This window comes from Artemia sp. Qi Xiang Cuo, chromosome 7 (assembly GCF_049724085.1).
Source record: "Artemia sp. Qi Xiang Cuo chromosome 7, ASM4972408v1, whole genome shotgun sequence".
NCBI classification, from domain to species: domain Eukaryota; kingdom Metazoa; phylum Arthropoda; class Branchiopoda; order Anostraca; family Artemiidae; genus Artemia; species Artemia sp. Qi Xiang Cuo.
The window spans coordinates 25,512,556-25,533,625 of record NC_142800.1 but is presented as its reverse complement, the minus strand read 5'-3'; the positions used below and the strand labels follow the sequence as shown (position 1 = coordinate 25,533,625).

General features: G+C 36.4%; 1 protein-coding gene across 2 annotated transcripts in view; it reads right to left on the bottom strand.

The window, feature by feature from the left end:
- Window positions 1–4,381: 4,381 nt before the first annotated feature.
- Past1 (putative achaete scute target 1) overlaps window positions 4,382–21,070 on the bottom strand; it is a 59,043-nt gene continuing 42,354 nt past the window's right edge. Inside the window, exons 3-6 of one of the 2 annotated variants that reach the window (XM_089092123.1) lie at window positions 17,173–17,281; window positions 14,936–15,100; window positions 9,681–10,008; window positions 4,382–5,049 (exon numbers count right to left, since the gene is read on the bottom strand). In XM_089092123.1, the coding sequence (XP_088948249.1) occupies window positions 4,844–5,049; window positions 9,681–10,008; window positions 14,936–15,100; window positions 17,173–17,281 (808 nt within the window). In that variant the 3' untranslated portion in view covers window positions 4,382–4,843. Of the gene's footprint in view, window positions 5,050–5,103; window positions 5,470–9,680; window positions 10,009–14,935; window positions 15,101–17,172; window positions 17,282–21,070 lie in introns of those variants that run through there. The other variant, XM_089092124.1, reaches the window with a different exon arrangement.

The following is a 21,070-nucleotide window of genomic DNA, read 5'->3' as shown; positions in this document are numbered from 1 at the left end:
ACATCGAAACACCTGGCCTCAAAATAATGGCTTCCAAGAAGGATTGAAAATTGTCAAAAAATTAAAAGTAGTTAATGATATGGCTGAGTGTGGTGTTTTAAATTATTAACTAACTAACAACCTTCAGACAAAAGATAAAGGCCAAAAGCAATATGTCCTCCAAGTTGTAAGCAAATGCTGAGTATTATATCCTGATGTTTCAAAAACTACTTTAACAAAAGCTTTAGAGTACCTTAAATAACAATGTAAAATTATCAACTCAAGATTTTACTACGTCTGTATCATTTTTGTGTATTATATACCTGACTTTTATATTTTAAAATAAAAAATGTCATTAGACTTATAATTATTACTCTTTTTATTATATTTCTGCTATAAACTAAAATATATACCAAAAAAAGTAAAATTTATCACTTGATAACAATATACAGTGTACTCCTAGTGGTAACAGGTCACGTGTTTGGGGACAAATACTGTTGTAACTCCGTTTGACTTAAAATACCAACAATTATGTATAGAATATGAATTTTGAAGAACAATATTGGGCTTTTTTGAGATATTACGCGGGTTGTTATTATTCACTATTCTGGAGTTATGGCTCGATATGTCATATTTTTGGTCAAAGATTTTGGATTTTTTCAAACTTTGAGCAACGAGCAGCACGGGTTAACGTCATTTAATCGAACTCAAATTTTGGCTATCTCAATATCTGGAAAGGGGAATCGTTTTCCCCCATCTATGAGATCCGGTCACCCTAATGCCCCTATTGCTAGTACAAGACTTGACACTTCCAGAGCCAAAGTTTGGCCTTCTCTTGTATATTCCAAACCGATAGTCATTTAATTTTCCACACCCTATAAACTGTCGTTTCTTTTTTCGTGTCATGAAATAATGTCAAATGAGATGTTAGTCTTAACCCCAAAAGTGCCATATTTGGAAGGGCGTAAACTCACCGCCATGTGCTCGGCCAGTAAGTAAAAAATGAGCATCTAAAAATTTGGGCATAAAGTGCCGTAATCTTACCTCAATTTTTGCGATTTTATTGAAATTCCGACCTTAGGTAAAAACAACTATCCAGCCGGTAAAATCATTGTGTAACCCCTACCTCCAAGCCTGTTATTCTATTGACTCCTCTTTTTGGTGAAAAGTAATGCGAAAGAAAAATGTCTACACGGACAAGCGTTGTGAGAACAGCCATTTAGTTTATTTCTGAACTTTCAAATAAATGTCCAAAACCAGCAATATGTATTTGACACAAGGATCTAGCAAGATTCTTGTTTACAAGTCACTCTCCGTGATAGGGACGAAACCACTATTGCATACCAGTAGCCAATTTTATGTAAACCAACCAGCAAAACTTGCAAACAAATGATCACCAAAGATGACCTTTATCTAACGGGTGGTTGTTACCCCAAAACATAAAATCTATCATTGCAGAAACCAATAATAAGCGCTTAGCATTTAAACCCTCACCCCTGGAGATCAACATGCTCTACAATTCTTCCTTAAAAGTTACTCTCAGTGGCAGAGAGAAATTTTTCTCATCATCAAATGCACATCAGATACCAACAATAAGTTCACTAACTATCTAAAGCTGCAATATCATCATCGCCAAAGATGATCAAGCTCTAATAACAAGCTAATTTCAAGGCTTTCATTTGCCTCAAATTCTTATTCCGAGTCATTCTTTTTTCTACACTTTTTTTTCTTACACATCGGAACTTGTACTATCTTACGAATAAAAAAAAAACCTAAACATTCATCAGCTCGTCGAGGGCTATCATTCAGCGTCCATTTTCCTGCAGGAGAACAACTTTTTAAAAAATACAGAAGCAAGGATTCAGCTTTAGTTTGTTCAACGGTGAGATATTTTTTTAAGTTTAGCAGGCATATATTATAACCATCGTTCAGTCTCGATCCCAGCCTTAGAAATATTACGATAAACTCAACAAAATTCTTAACTAGGAAAGAAGGTATTTAAAAAAACTTGTCTTTTTCAACTCTTATCCTTTTTAATCATGGACTTCGTTACGGACGAAAGCTTGTAGTCCGTGGATTTTCACAGTCATGTTACTATAAACAGACTGCAAACCAGTTGAATTTTACCCTTTTCAATAGCATCATGACAGACGAACAACCAAAATGTAGTTTATTACCTGGCTAGTAGTATAAACCTTTCTGTAAGTATTAAGAATAAAAATACTCTGGAACGCGTAGTCTACTATTGCATAACTGCTTCTTGTGTTGAAATATCATTTGTAAGCGTCTCGCGAAATTTTAGATTACAGTGATAGGCCATTTTCCTACTCTTGCACAGTAAATGAAATGACACTCAACCGAAATGGTTAGTAACAGTAGATGGCAGCGCTTCTTACCCATGGAGATATTTATCTTTTTTGGGTCTATAAGATTTTTGTTTATATTTACAAAGATATACAAGTAGTTATTTAAAATAGTGCTCTTGCAAGTTTGTTTCGATCGCACAGGCAAGTCGAATCGTAAGGATCCAACTTAACGATCGAGCGAAAATGCGAAAAAAGCGTCAGCTTAAGCTAGACTTTGGTACCGTGATCAAATAAAGACAATTAAAATAAAAACCGACGACGGTCCGAACACACTTTTGTCCCCAAAGCTAGTAAGTCCGTTCCCATACCTGGGCGAAGGAAGAGACAAAGGGGCAGAAGAAAACTGAATGATTCGTTTGAACCAACCTGGAACCACTCAGTAGATTCATTAGGAATGGGAAAAGATGGCATAAGTCCTGGATCGACCTGATCGAGGCACTCACTAGACAGACTTTCCAGGCACGTCAGCATGACAAAGCTGAGTGACGCGAGGAAGAGCTAACGACTCAGTCTTGATTCAAGTACAAGTAAGCTTATTTATTATTCTAAGAAGACATAACTTTAGAAGGTACTTAACAACATAGACCAGGGCCGTCCAGAGGTGGGCGAGGGCCGAGGCAAGCTGGCCCGGGTGCTGCCGCCAAAATTTTTGTAAGGCGATTGCGTTAGTCATTTGTAAATTTACCTAATATTTATGAGCGGTAGGGGTAATTTTCCCCTGAATTGACAAACCCATTTTTACGGTGGGTTTCATTTGTTATTTCAGGTCTTTGATTTTCCCGTTTGTATGTATGAGCATTGGTCTGCTGAAAGAACTAAAAAAGCCGGACTAAAAAAAAAATATATCTACTGTCTTGTCAAATATTTTCGCATAAGGTAGGTTTGCTATAAGAAGTTTAGAAAAAAACTAAGAACTGGAACTAAAAAAAAAGAACTTCTTCTTCGACTAAAAAAAAATATCTACTATCTCGTAAAATATTCTTGCATAAGCCAGATTTGCTATAAGCAGTTTTCTCTACTTCTGTTTTCAGTTTTTTGACCCAATCGGCATTATGTAGATATAAACAACTATTCATTCGGCGAACCACGCTGCCACGTCTTAAGTTTTAATCTGAAATTTTCAGAATTCTAAGAAAAGTCCCAAAAATGGTTTCCCAAGTTCTTCTCAAAGGGAGAATCAGCAGAATAATTTAGGCAAGGAGGATATATTTCACATTATTTTTTAGGTAAGAAGCTAACTAGATTTTTAGATATTTTTTAGGTATGTAACTAGGTTTTTTAAGTATTTTTTAGGTTAGGCAAGCAATAATTTAGGTAAGGAGCTATATTTCACATTAGATTCAGCTGTTACAGAATCAATGTTTTCAGAAATTAGATTCATGGATCTGCGTTCGAGACACGACTGAGAAGTTCTAACGCAGTAATTCATGTCTACGTGCAAATTTCACTGTATGATTAAAATAATCCCTTATTTAAAAGACTGAATTTCGAATCTAGTTAAATGAACAGAAGAATTGTCTTCTATTCGTTGGGACTTTCACGAGTGATTTCTTCATTTTTCAGTTTTCACCAGTTTTTTTTTTTTTTTTTTTTTTTTTTTTTTTTTTTTTTTTTGGACCTCACCCTAAAGCAGAGAGTAGGATCACCGCAAGATTGTTTCAACATAATCCCTCGGTACTATTTTGGAAATCCACACAGGGACAGGGGTTGAGGGTTATGGCTCAATTTTATCTGCGTCCAGGGAATTCTACAAGATTCTATCTCCAAGTAGAGTAAATCCTATAAGTCCTCATTTTCATCAAAGGTTTAGCAATTTTATTTTTTTATTCCGGTATTGCCGCGGCAGTATCCATTCCAAAATTAGACGAGTCACTTTTCTTGCATGATTTGATTAATGTTACAACTTTTAAATGTTATACGCACATGTTCTATGTTTTAGCTAACCAGAGTAGGCTTCTGTAAAACATATCAATTTGAACCATTGACAGTCAACATTATTTTACTAAACTAAATTATTAACAATAACTTTGAATAAACACTTAAACTGAACTTAAAAATAGCAAAACAAGCCAATATCAAAGAACATATTAATATAACGTGGTTTATTTTTCAAACTAGTAACAACAAAAATAATCATAATAAATATCCCCAAACAAAAATATCAGGAACGAGGTGCTACCAGATAATTCCTAGTATGTTTTTAAATCTAAAAAAAAAAAAATTGAAAGGCAAAAAATACCTTGAAAAAAAAGGAAAAAAATATACAGGTATTTATTACTCCGAAAAAGAAAACACTTAAAGCAAATGAGAAAGATGGGTGTACATAAAGAGAGAAGAAAGAAGAAAATGCGGCTTAAAGAGCTTAAAGAAAAGGCGGCTTTTGAATTTATGTTAATTTTCAACAGCAGAAGTTCAAAGAGAAGTAATAGGACAAAACAAAAAATTTCTCTCCCCCCATCATCCTGGGAAAACACATAACTATAAAAGTTTACAACAACTTAAAAACCTCGTTTAGAGGGAGGCACTAAGTGACCTGGTAATTTTTCAGGCAAATCATGTCCATCTAACTTCACATTGATTAAATGCATCGCTAGTGCAAACTCATCAGAATCCAACATGCCGTCATGATCAACGTCAGCTAACTTCCAAATCTTGGCCAGAACTGAATTAGGCAATTTAGATTTCATCATCTCGGGTTTAGCCGCTAGAAAAGAGAACAAAAAACAGTCAAGAGCGCCCCTAGAACACGTAGAATTACGGCAATGCCTGTGTTCATTTCATATTTAGAAATCTAGTTATTTGTGGTTCATTTCAATGAGGAGCGTGATTAAAATGCATACGCTGATGGCCTTTGAATGCAACTGGAATATTAATATAAGATTCTTGATAAAAATTATGCAAGGATAAATTATGACTAAAAATTTATTACTTTTAATTTTAAACAAAGAAAATTATCTAATGGCAATAGGCAAATCATGTCCATTTAATTTCACGTTGATTAAATGCATGGCCCGTGCAAATTCATCTTGATCCAACATGCCGTCATGATCAACATCAGCTAACTTCCAAATCTTGGCCAGAACAGAACTAGGCAATTTAGATTTCATCATCTCAGGTTTAGCCGCTAAAAAAAAAGATAAAGAGAGAAAGAAGTCAAGAGAGCCCCTAGAACACGTAGAATTGCGGCAATAACTGGATTAATCCATTCATATTTAGAAATCGATATATATGTGGTAAATTTCAACAAAAGCCATGATTTAAATCCATACGGTGATATCCATTGGTTACAAATGGAATTTTAAAATAAGACTTCCAAGAAATTATGTAAGAATTGAAAACTAAAATTTATTTTTCTAAGTTTGAACAAAAATATTTCATTTTATATAACTAAAAAGTCTTTTTTTTAGAATTGTCGATCATGCGTTTTTTCTTTCTTTTTGCTTTTCTTAGAAATTGTGTATCTATTTAATAGTTCTTCCATTTACTATTATTTTTTCAACAGAAAATAAGAATAAATATGTTGAGCAAACGCATATTATAGTTTTTCGTTACAGCAAACTACAATGATGTCTATAAAACTCAACCCTCCACCCCAACAAAAAAAAATCCGAAAAAATGAAGCTTGCACCCAAAAATGTGTAGAGCCTAGTTCAACCCAAAACTTAGGCCCAATATGCGGTAAACCCCACATATTTCCTTTTTTCGGCCAACCAGAATATTATCTATATAAAGTCACCCCTCCCTCCCGCAAAAATAGAGCCAAAAATTTGAGGTTTCAACCCAATAAAATATAGGATTCGTAATTAGGGTTTTTTTTTTTTTTTTTTTAATATTTATTTTACTAGAGTCAGCACGCCTCATCTCTTACAATAGATTTAACAATTATAGTTTAATCTGTAATATATTCCTGTTTTGTTGGTTTTTTGAATTGGTCACGAGTATAAATTTATGACGGGGTATTTTTTTTTCTCATTAACACGTAAATTTTAAGACTAATAGAAAAAACCAACACGGATTATCCTTTTGATGGTATTTTTACGGAATCTCGAGAGTTTTTGGGTTCATTTATTCAACACAGCTTAAAAAACTACACATGGAAGGAAGAAACATCTTCATAGAATATGCATTTCAATAGTGGCTAAAAGACTAATCTATGAACCACACCATACCTATCGATACAAATCCCAAGATTTATTATTGAAATACGTTTTTCTGGGTGACGTTCAAACTACAGAAGCAGAAAATTGAATGACAAGCAATAAGTTTGAATAAGTATCAAGACTAATCTGTTCCTAAGTATTGCCTAAGACTATTGAATAAACATGAACGCAAAATAATGCTCTATAACAAGAAATAAATAAAAAAACACAACAATATTCCTCGATTAAAAGATTGCCAGAAAGTAACAAATTGACAAAGAAAACAAATTGACAAATAGGTTAAGCAATAGGGAACATTGAAGTGAACAGGCATCGTTTCCCGTCCACGAACATCGTGACGTCTACATCCACTTCCCATTCCGCGAGTAGAGCTAAATAATCTTACCTGAAATTGCGTTTAGAACACATTCAGGGACCGAATCTTGTTAGCTGATCCATGTTATCAAGCTGAAAACGTAAACAAGCATAGAAAAAGTTAGGTATTCTTCCGGTGTACCTTCAATTTATCCCAAGGTTGGGCTTTACAGCCACTTTCTCAAGTGGTTAGACAGAAAAATCAATGTTCAAACTTAATGAATTCATAGAAGAAGATCACTCACAGTCGACTGATTTTTGAACTCTTCGAACCTTACAACTGACACTATTTTCACAGAGAGTGAATTCCGGGAAAGCACAACAAATGTCCTGAAAATACTGACTTCATATACCGCTCTATCAGCATAAATATCAAGTGGATTCTTTGGGCTTGTCTAGATCTGTTATTTTATCAGGAATAAATAGAACATTAGACTTATGCAATGCTTTTGTATTGCACAGGTATTGTGTCACCTTAAAGCATTCAGCATTCAGTAAATTGCATTTTAAGCTCTTTAAGTCTTTCTCCATAAGTTCTGTTCCAAAGAGCCATGATTATCTTTACTCTTCTGAGGTGTACCCTTTCAGTAAAGAGTTTAGTATCTAAATTACAAGGAGATGAACATTAGCTTTGTCCAACTTTTAGCTTGGATCTGACATTAACGTAAAATTTACTTCTTCTGTGACAACCAAGGAAACTGAAACATCAAAAATACTCAACGCCCTATGTGCCAACAATGGTACTAGAGGAACTTTACTCTTTTTAAGGCATACTAGATAGCAATAGTCATTGGATCTCGAGGAGTGTCACCGAAAGTTTTGCATCATCACGGTATACAGCTAGTTCAGTGTTCTAAGGATCATCACTGAGCATGTGCAGAGAAAAACCCTACATAGTCGATCACCGGCTATGGAAATTTTGGTTTATGCTTTGGAGAATAGGTGCACAACTCGAAGACAAGAGCAGGAGTTCTGAGTGTGACAGTCATTGAAAAAACATGGTCACAACAGCCTTTATGGCACGGTTTTTTAAGCGAACGGCATCCCCTTTTCTTTCCCCAGCCCTTCTTGTTGTGTCCTTACATCCTCTGGTCTTGGTGGAAGGGGGGAAGATTACTCCTGGGCCTGTTAACGACTTTTTCGCATACTATCCTGTAGCTTCAAACTGATTCTACACACTAATCCAGTCAGAATCTTAAACGTATCTCCACAGTTAACCTGTTTCCAGACAGGAAGAATCTTAAACGTGACGTCAATAAAATTCTTATAAAACCTGGGAATCATACTTAAACGCAGGGAAAGAGGAGATACAGGGAATCATTTAAGATAAATTCAAAGCACCCATCCAGAACCCTTTTTTTTATTTGGGCTTTAAATGCCCCATTTCGGGTTTAAAAATGTCTAAATATTTCGGCACAGTCCCTCTGATCCCCTCTCTAAAGGTAGAAATGTAGGCATTGATGTTTACCCGGGCGAGATGAAGCCCCTCAAGATAAGCTTGATATCCTTTTGATTTTTTTCAGTTTTTTTTTATATGAAAAAAAAATCAGTTAAACTCTGAGATTTAACGCACTTTGAAACAAATATTTTTTTGGATGCTTCGGAGGGTCAAGAAACCTCAAAATGCTTTTTTTTAGATCCTCATTTTACAACTTCCTTAGGAGGCCCTTAAGGTCACCAATCTGAGGCCCCTCAGATCGGTACAACTTACCCCGTTTACCTTTCTCTTCATTTGAAGAAATAAATAGGGATATGCTTACTTGCAGCAGAGAAGGGTCGGGGCCGTCCCAAACGAATCAAGTTATCCCCTCCTCTTAAAAATCTATACTCTTCATGAAAGACCAAAAATGAGACATATTCCTGTGCACAGGCCTTAGATTGAGTGTACAGGCCTGCATGGGTTTGAATCATATTACAAAATCACAAAACATAAGTTAAAACATAAACACAACATTTTTAAAAGCATGGTTTTTAGAATATGGGGCACCCTTCCCCCCAGAACTTTTTGTAATGTTTATACACATGCCAGCTCGGTGGCAAGAAAAACAATTACTTTCATAGTAGCATAAACTAAAAAATGCGTACGTAAGTAAGAACCTTCAAATGCTCAAATGTAGCTCCAGTAAAAATTTTCATAAAGCTAGAGAAATATAATAACAAGTTGCACCTGTTATAATTATGCCTGCACAGAGAGAAGAGGGGGAGGGGATAATTAAACTTAACACAAGAGTCGAAGGGCCCACTCAGAAAATGTGCATAATCTAGGCTGAAAAATACCTTAATTCGGTCTACATTTTTGCATAAATTTTAAGTATTTGCTCCCAAATCTTTCTTCCCAAAATGCGGGACTGTATTCATCAACACCCACCAAGCGCAGGAGGATTTCCCACAATATTTTGATAGTAGGCAGAGCCGTTAAAGGCGGAGGGGGGGGGAAGTCCCCGGGCACTGTGGCTGGGGGTTCCCCATTTTTATCAAATTTTTCACTTTAATTCGCCTTTTTTGCTTATATTACAGTCGGGAGGGGGATTAGTTTTTCCCCGGGCACCATCAACCCTAGGAACGGCTCTGATAGTAGGCTACAGTAATCTCTCCCCTACCTTTTTTAAAAAAGGACAGCGAAATAGACAACAAATCAGATATGTGCATCATACTTCTTTTTATCTCAAACCCCATTCCAAACCTTCCAAACCTCATCTCACTTTATCTCAAACCTCCCCATCCCAAACCTCATCCAAAATCATCTTGATCCTCCCCTAAAGTTTAAACCTATGATTAAAAGAAACGTCATCTGATAAACCTTCATCTAAATCAGTTTTACCTGATCCAGATATTTTCCCATCAGTTGGTCCAAGATCTTCAAACATCTTGTCCCACTTATTCCGTTCTCTGGAAACAATCCAATCAATTTCTCCAGCTCCAGCGTCAACACCCTCTCCTTTCTTAAAACCAAATGGAGTCTGTTTATCCTCAATGCCGTCAAATGCACCACCCTTCACAGACGGTTCTATGTCTAACGGCTTCACACTTTCAGCAGGAATCATTTGCATTAGCCTGGCAATGTCTTCTGACAGCATACGATCTATGGCTTCAAGGAGCTTGGGCTTTAAACTCGGGAATTTGGTGAAGTCATGTTTAGCAAGCATTTCCTGTAAAAAAAAAACAAAAAAACTAAATATATAGTAAAATAAACAAAGACAAAATTTCACACAAGAGCAAAAATCGCATCCGCTTTTGTTTTGTTCTTTACTGAATATGTTATGTTTTTAAAGCTTTATATAACTTTATACGTTTATAAAGTGCATACCAGCACACGAGATGATGGTTATCTGCCCGCACGATTGTTCTGAAGGACAGCCCCTCTGAAAAAAACAACAGAAAAACAATGGTCATGAATCCATCTTTTATTCGGACCCCCCCCCCCCCCACCCGCCCACACCCTAGTGGTGTTAATCGGAGTAGGGGGATGGTACTTTATCCCCTAGATTTTGAAAAGTATCTTTTTTGGTATTATCATTAAAAATTGCTTTGTTTGTGGTATTTTCATTAAAAAAAATCCCCCCCAAGATTTTAAAAACAATTTTGCCCTCCCCCCCTCAAATTTCGACGGATAGACGCTCATGTTATCCCCTCTCCCCTCAGACCTGTGAGCACTTATGATAAGGAAGCTTCCTGAAAACAAGAGTTGATATTAATAATAATAATAATCTATTTTAACCCTCTTTACAAGTATGAAATGCACTTAGAGGAGTACAAAAATACAGGAAAATAAAAGAAAATGATAAGACTAACAAGAAAAAACCCAAAAGAAAATAACATGACAGCTACTTAGACAACACAATTAAGCTATAGAATTAACTGGAAAGTCGACAATATTTTCGCGACGCTTACGAAGCCTGTCCACAAGGCTTTTCTTTCTCCATATAATCAATTATATGGAGGCTTTTCTTTCTCCATATAATTAATTATACGGAGGCTTTTCTTTCTCAATATAATTAATTATATCTCGTCCATACGAGATAAATGGTTAATATTCTAATCGTTGATAATCTTAATGGTTAATATTCTAATTGTTAATAATCTTAATTCTTGATTTAGCTAAGTTGATTCACTGGATTTTCACGAAAATATGTTTAGTGATGTATAATTGCACATCAGCTATTCTGAAAGATGGTTTGGGGGGAGGTGCCTAAAGATCGCCTTTAAATGCCCAAATCGTCTAACTGTCCATGATTCTTTATTGAAAAATATATAGTGAGTTACAGGGGGGGGGGGCGGCGGTGAGAATTCAGTCTTTCATCTCCTGTCATTTAGACTATACCTAAATAAGGGTGCTGCCGGGTCATACCTCCCTTTTTATTGGAGAAAAAACGCCATATCTACTCGAAATGTACTGATTGCGAGTCCAGAGCGGCAACTGCAGAAGATATGTGTAAAAATGGAAGAATAAAAATTTAATTTTCTTCCGCTCAGATATTGTGAAAAAAATCCATAAAGGGACCAAGGAGAAGTCATGCAGGGCGAAAAATGTGTTGCAAAGTCAGCCCAGGTTTATTTTGTGAAACTGGCCTTTAAATCAAGCATGCAGCCCGTAAGATTTTCAACGCTGAGATAAAAGGGTGTTTCAGTAGTTTTAACAGTTGAGTCTAACAGGAGATCTAAATTTTTCAGAGAAGACGATGCGGAAATAGTTGTTGGGCCAACGTTGATAGTAACGGGACGTTGCTGAGACGAACCGTAGACGAGAAGCTCAGTTTTAGAGGAGGCGACTTGGAACCCAATCTCATTGGGCCCACAGCAGAGTGTGTCAGCTGTATTTTGGAGAACTTGGAGATCTTCCGATAGTAGAAGAATGTTGTCTGCGTAGCAGAAGTAGCTGACATCAATACAGGGCTCCATCCGGAATGGAGTAATATTTTTGTAACGGCTTGGATGGCATTATTGAAAAGAGGTGGACTAAGCACAGAGCCTTGTTTCCCATCTTTCCATACAGTGATGGAGTTGCTAAGTTGGCTACATAGCCGCACCTGTATTGACGTATTGTCATACCAATTCCACAAGAGACGGCAGAGAAAACGATTTATTCCACTTCTCAAGAGAGAAAGAATAGCCCGTGAATGAACAATGGAATCGAACGCCTTTGAAATATCGATCGCACACACATACGCACAAATTCTTTTTCAGCTTCCGATAGCGGTCTAAAATAGCCAAAACAGTTGCTTGTGTGTTTTACACGCCCAAGCCTTCACGGAATGCAAACTGGTTGCCTCCATTGTCGCACCTTGTGTTGATTTGTTGGAAGATCAGCTATTCAAAAAGCTTACCAATAATGGGGCAAAGAGCAATTGGTCTATACGATTCACAAACCTTTGGGTTTTTGCCCTTCTTTAACACACAGGTAACAAGACCTTCCAAAAGGGCAGTTGGAAGATATTGCTGAGCAATACAAGCCTGAAATAATAGTGGCAAATATCGTACAAGAAGTGGGGTGCCGAATAGAAGGTGCTCAGTTTGTAACTCGCCGTATCCTGGGGCTTTACCAGGTTTCATTAAACGAATCTGAGTCTGGACAGCTGAAGGTGTAACAATGACACAGTTCCTCCGGTGGGCAAATTTTGACACATGGTGGAGAACATGTTTATAGGTAGCATCCGTGGGCACCCATATGGGGGGAGGCAGGGGGGGGGGCTCTTGCCCCCCCCCTGGCTGAATGATGCTGCCTAATTTTTATATTTTTGTTCTGAGATTTCTATTATATAGCATTAAAAGTAGCAATTAGACGAAGTTTGCCCCCCCCTGGAATTCAGCTTATGGGCGCCCATGGTAGCATCACCAATGTTTTTCCCACGCAGCGACATCGATTGGGTTAGGTTGCGAAGACAAACTTGATGTCAGCTTCGAAACTCTCTTTCGAGGCTGCTGGGGGTTAATTCTTATCTGAAATGATTGATTATATGATTAAAATGATTGATTAATGATTAAATATAAAGGAAAATCCTTGCCATTAATACTAGACTACAGTTGTAGCAAGAACTCCAAACTAGTAGAGTGTATATAGTAACCAAAGCTAATGCATTCCAATAAGTTTTTTTTCTTGGGGGGGGGGGGGTCTTGGTGAAATATGCTAACATTGAAATCAATTATTTCCAGTAATACTTCAGCCACTTTGTCTACCTTCATACTAGAATTCATACATATCCCATAATCAAACACATCAAAAATTTCTATGAGTTATCCGCTAGATGATTGGCACGGTCTAATTAAAGCTAACAATGTGTCTCCTATCTCAATTTACTTCGTAGTTTTAAGAATTAGTCAAATTGGTAACTAAGCCATTTTATTGTAATAAATGAATGCAATATATAAATTATCGGGTATATATATATATATATATATATATATATATATATATATATATATATATATATATATATATATATATATAGTATTTTAATCACTAGAGCCGTAACGTATACTGTTTTATGAGGCGTGAAGAAAAAAACACTTTGTCCCCTTCTGCCAAATTCTAAATCCCCTTATCTCCAAGTCAATCCCTAGCTACGAGACCAAGCAGGATATACGCTTGTACTTACGAAATTACGCTTAACTTTGTCAAGCGCAAGCGAAATGTAAAATGCTGAAAAGAAAACAGAGATATTCCAGGTTGAGGTTCTACATATAATAATTCCCAAAGACCAACGAAAAGACACCTAAAAATATATGTTTTCTAGGAGCGGGGGAGAACATGAAGTCATTGCCTTCTAGCAGCATATACCAAAATAAGATAGTCCGTTATCCGTCTTTCTGTCACCCTATAACTAAAAGTATGCAGCTCCTATTGCATAGCCTTTATCAGGGGGAATGGTAGGGTCCCCCTTAGATTGGTCTGAAGGACTTTCCCTTATGCTCTAACCCTTCATCCCAGTGGCGGTTCTAGCCTCTTTTGCGCCTAGGGCAAAATCTTGATTAGCACCCCCTCCCTGTTTCCAAAAAAATTCCAGGCCAAATTTTAACAGAATTTTCATTTATTAACAAAATTATTTTCAATTTATTAATTAAATAATAATTTAGTATTTAAGTTATTTAATTATTTGCTATGTTTATTTTATTAATTATTTAATGATTTATGAATAATTTTCATTTATTATCTGCACCCTTTACTTTATTTCGATAAAACTAAAATTTCAAAAATTACAAAATAATTATCACCGTCAGATTATCTATTTGAAATTTTGCGTCCCCTAAAGTATCTGCGCCAAGGCAAGGGCCCCCTCTGTCCCTCCCCTATAACCACCTCTGCCTTACCCCTAAGTGCAGGATCAGTATAAATCCATGCCCTGCCGTCACAATAATAATTTTAGCTTAAGGGTGCCAGTCTCTAAGAGCAAACTAGGAAACATATCTAGCCAATTAAGGAAAGTGATTAAATAAGATTGATGACGAGGACAAAAGGAAACCATAAATTCAAACCAAAAAAGATACACGTGTTCTATTGAAGGCCTCTTATTAAATGTACTTAAATTCGATGTAAATTCTGATTAGTTTTCATTTTACAGAATAAAAAAAAAAAATCTTAAAACTCCCGAATTCTTAATAACGCCCTACTGAAGCAAAGGATGAATGTCCATTTATAATAGATGAACATTTTGAAGAGATGATAGTGCAGTTCTAAATTTAGGGCAAACTTTAGCAGACAATACTTATCAAACTGAGCTTTAATTCAAATTTAAATAGCATTAAGAAATTGTCTTTCACTAATTCACCCAACTAGTTTTGCATTCAAATTACAAATGAAATAGTTTAAATAGGAAATTTAGTTGGTAAGGCTGTGCTTCAACTATTTCGAGACAAATTAGGTTCGTTTTATGGTGTGAAACCGTTTATGCTAGTGAAATAGGAGTAAAGCCCTTGTCAATAATAACCGAAACTCCCAAAAAACAGAAGTTCCTTAGAAAATATTTAATTCCAGTAAGACGACAAAACAAACTATTTGCTCAAATACCATAAGATCAGATGGAAAGTCAACATCTCCAAATAGAAAGTCAACATATCCAAATAGAACAAATTGTGGCTTACCTGCATTCTCTTCTTGTCAGGAAAATCACCAATGGATATGTTGTGCTCCCTTCGAATTTTGTCATAAACCTGGTCGATGTTTTTAATCAGGTCTTTCTTTTTCGAATCTTTGCCAAACATTGTCGGAAAATCTTTTCTAAGCTCACTTATGATGTAAGCATGAACCTACAAAACAAATGAACCCTGCAAATATCACAAAACTAGTTTTCTTTTAACATATATTACAGGGTCAAACATGTCATGAATGCTAAAACTGCCGCTTGTCTTTTACCTAGTAAGATTTACCCCAAACAGAATATTTAATCAGAAGAGTGAATTTTATTCAGGTTTAAAGCATCTGTTGAGCTTTTGTTAGAATTTTTTAGAATTGTATTTTTATTTTTCTTTCAAAAGGGCTATGACAACTTCTGAGACAGCCAAAGGAATTAATATATAGCTTTGGTGGAATAACTCCTCAAGAAAATAGTTCAAGCCACTTTCTATGCTTATTTTAGGCGTGAAGTTTAAGCAAAGCACCGCATATCTTTTATGGTACTAACGTATTATATCGACCACACTGTTGTTTTGATCTGTTGTAAAACCGGTTTCTCTGTAGTTTTTGTAAATCTAAGTTCAAAATTATCTCTTTTCCAACGTCGTTTCTTGGGCAACACAATTTCGAAAGATAAAGACTTGGTTTTATTTTCTTTTTTGACTAAATTCGGGAAGTGTATTCTACTTAAGAAGAACATTAATAGCCCACAGAGGGAGGAGGGACAATATTCTGATACAGCTAAAATCAAACTGAGACACCATTTTCATATATTTAAACATGCCATTGAAATTTACCCCACACCCTTAAGTTCGTCAATTTCTTTCGTAAATGTGTCAAACAGGATAATCTTTCATATAACATTGGAAACAATGCAATGATGTAAATACGCAGAGGGCGAGAATTGTCTCGCTCACTTTCTTAGATGGGGTTGCGACCGCACCTGTAAATAGGAGTGAATCAGTCTTCATGAAATGAAATTGGTCCAAAGTACGAAAAATAAAAAAATTACCCATATCTGTACCTTCTAACAAATTGACCCCCTAAAAAAATAATATTATTGCCGGGCCTGAATAAATCTATGGTCGCGACCGTATAAACGATCAAACCAAACATTCTTAATTATAAGAATCTGAAGAGCAAATTATCCGAGGCGGGCGATAACTTTTAGAAATCAAGCGCGGTGGAACCGTACCAAGCGTTTTGGGAACTGTGCCAAGCGTGGGTGATCCCTGGAAAATAGCAAAATTGTTAGGAATCCAAAATTACACCGAACTGTTTTTGTTTTGTCTTGTATCGTCAATTTTTACGATTTTTTGAAAAAAAAATATACTATCTTTCCCTTATTTGAATTTATTTCCTACTTTTCAAAGAAGATGTGGGGGAGCCTTTCAAGCCAAAATTTAGGGAGTACTGCGTAGAAATTCAAGGATGCCAAGTCGGACAAATATTATGACATCAATTCAATTGAAATAGATTCCCCTCTCTCTCTCCCCAGCCCAAGACTTCTGACTGTAAAGAGCCGTAACTAAATCAAGCGCTAGTAAGTATAGGTACTGGTGCATTATGCGGGCACCGCTATATGCAGTATGTGGAATGTCAAACGGGAGAGACGGATACCCGGTTATAAATGGAATACAAAGCGTGTTTTTCATTGAATTTACAATATTTAAACTGTTATTTTGGGGTTTAGGAGGGGGGGAGGTACCTAGGTTAGGTTAGGTTATGCATTTAATATATGCTATGCTTTACCAAAACCCACCCCCCACCCCTAATGTGCAAATATGTATCCCAAATTTGTTTCTAAACTATTATATAAATTCAACTGCCTCTTTGTCTGTCTTTGGCAACCCAAATTGTAATTTTAACATTCATATTAGATCAATTCCACTCTAACAACTGCTTTAGTACCGGGTATCTGTCTCTTCCGTTTGACTGTAGCATTTCCCGTTTGACATTCCACATATAGTATATAGCGGTGCCCGCATTATGCACCAGTACCTTAGTATATAACCCTTAATGCTCATTTTATCTTCATTCTTCAAAGTAGCTCAAGTGCCGATTCGATCAAAGAGAACGAGTCATACAAGATTTCAACTTCTCACCAGACACAGGCATCATAATGATGTCATAAGGATTTCAAAACAATCAACATTCAAAGCATAAATCAGGTACACACACACGGAAAATATTTAAAATCCCTCACCTTGGCAAGTCGTGCACGTTTAATGAGGTCATTCAATTTTCTAAGAGCGGCATTTCGGGGAAGGGACTGGAGATCGGCAAATAAATCCTGTTCTTCGGCTTCAAACAATCTGAAAAGAAACACTTTTTATGTCCCCTGGCGGTGTCAACTTTTGCTCGTCACCCACCAATTGGATCTGTTTACTCACGGGTCAGTGACAGTGAGTCGATATTGTACTTTAGGAATTACAGAACAACTGAAAACAAGATTCTTAAAATAGCCAGCAATGAATTTTTAAGGAACGGAATAATAGAAAATGGCATGGATTACCGCAGGAAATCTTTCCAGGGAAAAAGATGCTTGTAAACATTTCTCCAAGGCCGAGGAAAGGTTTAAATAACCGTCTTTTTTCCAAATACTATAGACCATTGAGCTTTTTTGTACATTTCTGATCTTCTAAAGATGGAGGAAAGGGCTTTTCCCTGTCTGTCTGGCTTTCCCTCCATGGACACCAATGGAAAGGGGAAATGCAGAAAAAAGCGAAACATTCAAAGCTGAGAAACATACATTTTATTCGGTACTTATTAAGAATGCGGTAAACACGCGAGAAAGACCGCATCAAAATCTCAGCAAAACAGGTTTTCGCTGCCTTTTGAGGTATTGCTTACTCCGTGACAAAGATTTAAACTTTAGCAACTGGAGTTGAAGGGGCAAAAAAGGTACCTAGGTTAGGTTACGTATTTAATAAATGCTATGTTTAACCCCCCCCCCTAATGTACAAATATATAGCCCAAATTCGTTCATAAACTATTATATTTTCATCCTATTTTGTTTTATTTCATTAGCATTAACGAAACTTGACTTCTCGCGTGTTTCCCGGATTCTTAATAAGTCCCTTTTATTCTTTATCTAGTCGGTCACATGCTAAATATATGTTAATGCAAAATACTCCGAATAGTACAGACCAGGGAAGTGCGCAACGGGGGGCTTCAGACTCCCCCACGAAATACTAAATTTCCCTGAATTTTTGAACACTTCTTATTCAAATTATCAAATATAATTTGTTATATTACCCCCCCCCCCAAAAAAAAAATCTCAGTTAAGAGCCTGGTTCAGTCAATGAGCACAACTATGTAATTTTTTCGTGGGCCTACGTCCGGGTTCAAAGCAGTGGCATGGCCAGACTCGCATTTGAGAAAAAGTGGCTGAATAAATCACAATAAAAATAAGCACTCATATTAACTACATCAATAACAAACTGTAACCGTTTCAGAAAAGGTGAAAGGAAACTGGGTGAAAGGAAAAAATATAAAGAAAGAGTGTAAACAAAAACAAGTTGTTTATGATACCAACGTATGGAGAATAAAACTTGACGAGGAGAAAAATAGCCGTAAGTCCGTAAATAATGGAGTATGATTTAATTTGAACAACTTTAACGTCTAAATAAAGTAGAATATGTTGTAGCATTTGCCTGAAAAGTGGTAGCTACTCTTATAAGGGCATGTTCTACACGTTCAAGGCTCGTTACTAACGTCCAAACAAATACTGGTAGCTAAAAAATTTCCAAACAATTGCGTCTCTGCCATTGAATCAAAAACTGTTAACTAACATTGATAGAGAATTCCTCTGACAAATTGAGTCATTGTTGACTAAAAATATTAAAGAATTAGAGGCACAATATTGAAAACTCAAATAATCAAAGGAAACCTGTAACCAGATAAACCCGGTTTCCATGCTTATAAGACTGATAGAGAATTTAGGATAGCTGATACTTCTGGAAAAAACTTTTGGACAAATTAGAGACAGCATTGTGTCCAACAAATTGGACAAAAACACTTTTTCGGCTATACTAGTAGAAAGGCCTTATTGAGTCGTGACCCCACCACGTGGTTTATGGTTTTCTCACTGAGAATGAAAAAACAGGAATTTTCTCACTTGAAAAACCATGAATTTTATCACATTTATGGTTGTTTTCATGGATGGTTATGATTGTTGGTCAATTTATTTGATGTTTTTCTCGGATGTCAACATCAAATTATGGATGTTTTATGGTTTTTGTGAGTGAGAATTTGAAAAACAGGAATTTTCTTACATTTATGTCTGTTTTCATGGATGGTTATGTGTGTTGTTCGATTTATTTGATGTTTTTCATGTCTGTTTTATGGATGATCCAGAAATAGTATTTGTTGTTGTTGTTGCTCGAGCCAAATGTTATGACTTTCCCGGAAACAGTTAGATCACGTGTTTCCTTCTCAGCCAATCAGAGAGTCGGATACATCCTCCTTCTCAGCCAATCAGAGGCCTGCTTACATATGATTTCCCCGTTACATAACAATTCGCCCTTGAGATTTCGTATATAACGGACATGCAATTTGATTAAATTGTCAGAAAGTTCCAGAACACAATGGATGGAACACATGAAATTATTGATAAACTTGAAGCCTTGGCCGCCACAATTAGCAATGTAAGTTCTGTTTTAATTTTTTATTTTCAAAATAAAATTGTTTTCCGTGGTCACCCTCTACTATATTCGGGTAAACCCCCCCCCCCCTATACAAACGTCCCTATATGATGTTTATACTCGAAAAAGTGTAAAATATGCTCTTTTTCGTTATGTACACCTCCTCCCTCCGTACCACTCTGTCTACGACCATAAGTATGTTTTCGAAATATTCCATATCTTATATAAAAGCAAATGTCAACTTTATATCATTAACTTTAAAATACAGCCAAAGCTTTCTTTGACTTAAAGATTTATTGCAATGAGTTAATTATCTGATAATTACTGACACCCCTTTAAAGTACATCCGGCTTTGGTAAATATACAAGAATTTGGATAGCGGCTTAACCAAAGGGTTTCTCTGAGAAGATTAGTTTTTCCCATCGAATTAAAAAAAACAGTTTCGCGTGAAAAGAGACATTATTGTTAATTAACCTTGTTTGGTTACAGGCTTTGCGTAATTCTATGGGGTATGGAAGCATGGAAATGAGTTATTACCAAAATTAATGCCTAGCAATATTTTTATGACATTGGTGACAGGGGGGGGGTTGACACGGCCTCAAGTAACACCTACAATGTAAGATGAAAACAAACTGTTTCTTCGCGTGAACAGTAAGGGGAGTGGGTTTAAGAAAAAGATACATTGCTTTATTATGCGTAAATGGAATAGCATTTTTACCAGATCTTTCGGGGGCGGGCGGGGGTATTGTCCCATTTCCTGTCTCGGGGATATTGTACGTGGGGGTTATTTTCCGTGGGCTGTTTTTTCTGGGTGTGTGATAAATACCAGCTATCGTAAATGGATATGGAAAGATAAAAAATACCGTTAATACTTTAAATGCACCAAACAAGGCGTGCACAATGCAGATTAAAAGCAGAAAAGAACAGAAACGCCTAAAAATAAGAAATTAGGCCGATTTATATAGGCAGGCTTTTGAAGGGCTCAGTGAGCCGTATTCCTCAGATTCAAAAAAGGATGCAATTAGTATATTTCACGACTTTTGTTATGTTGTGCATTCTTAGTGTTAAATGCCTTTTCTAAATACAATTACAAGGATGATGATACTATCTTTCTATCTCTAAAAAAGGGGAAAATTAATTCAATAATAACTTTTTTCTCTTCTTTTTAAGTCAAATTGTGAAGAATGCCCATCGCCACCACTCGCTAAGAAGGAAAGGGTTAATAATGTGGGCCCTGTGAAGGCTAGTGTCCGGCACTATGGTAGCTGGCCGAAGCCTCCAAAACAAGTGCAATCATCTGTACAAGAATGTAACGCCGCCGGCCCGTCCACCTTCCATCATACGTTGCCTGGACCTCTAATAGCTGCCCCACTTATGCAAGGTCAGGAAGTGGCCCTCCAGCATGCACTACCTGGTCCTTCGGATGCCCAAGTGCAGCCGGGATATGCAAATGTAAGC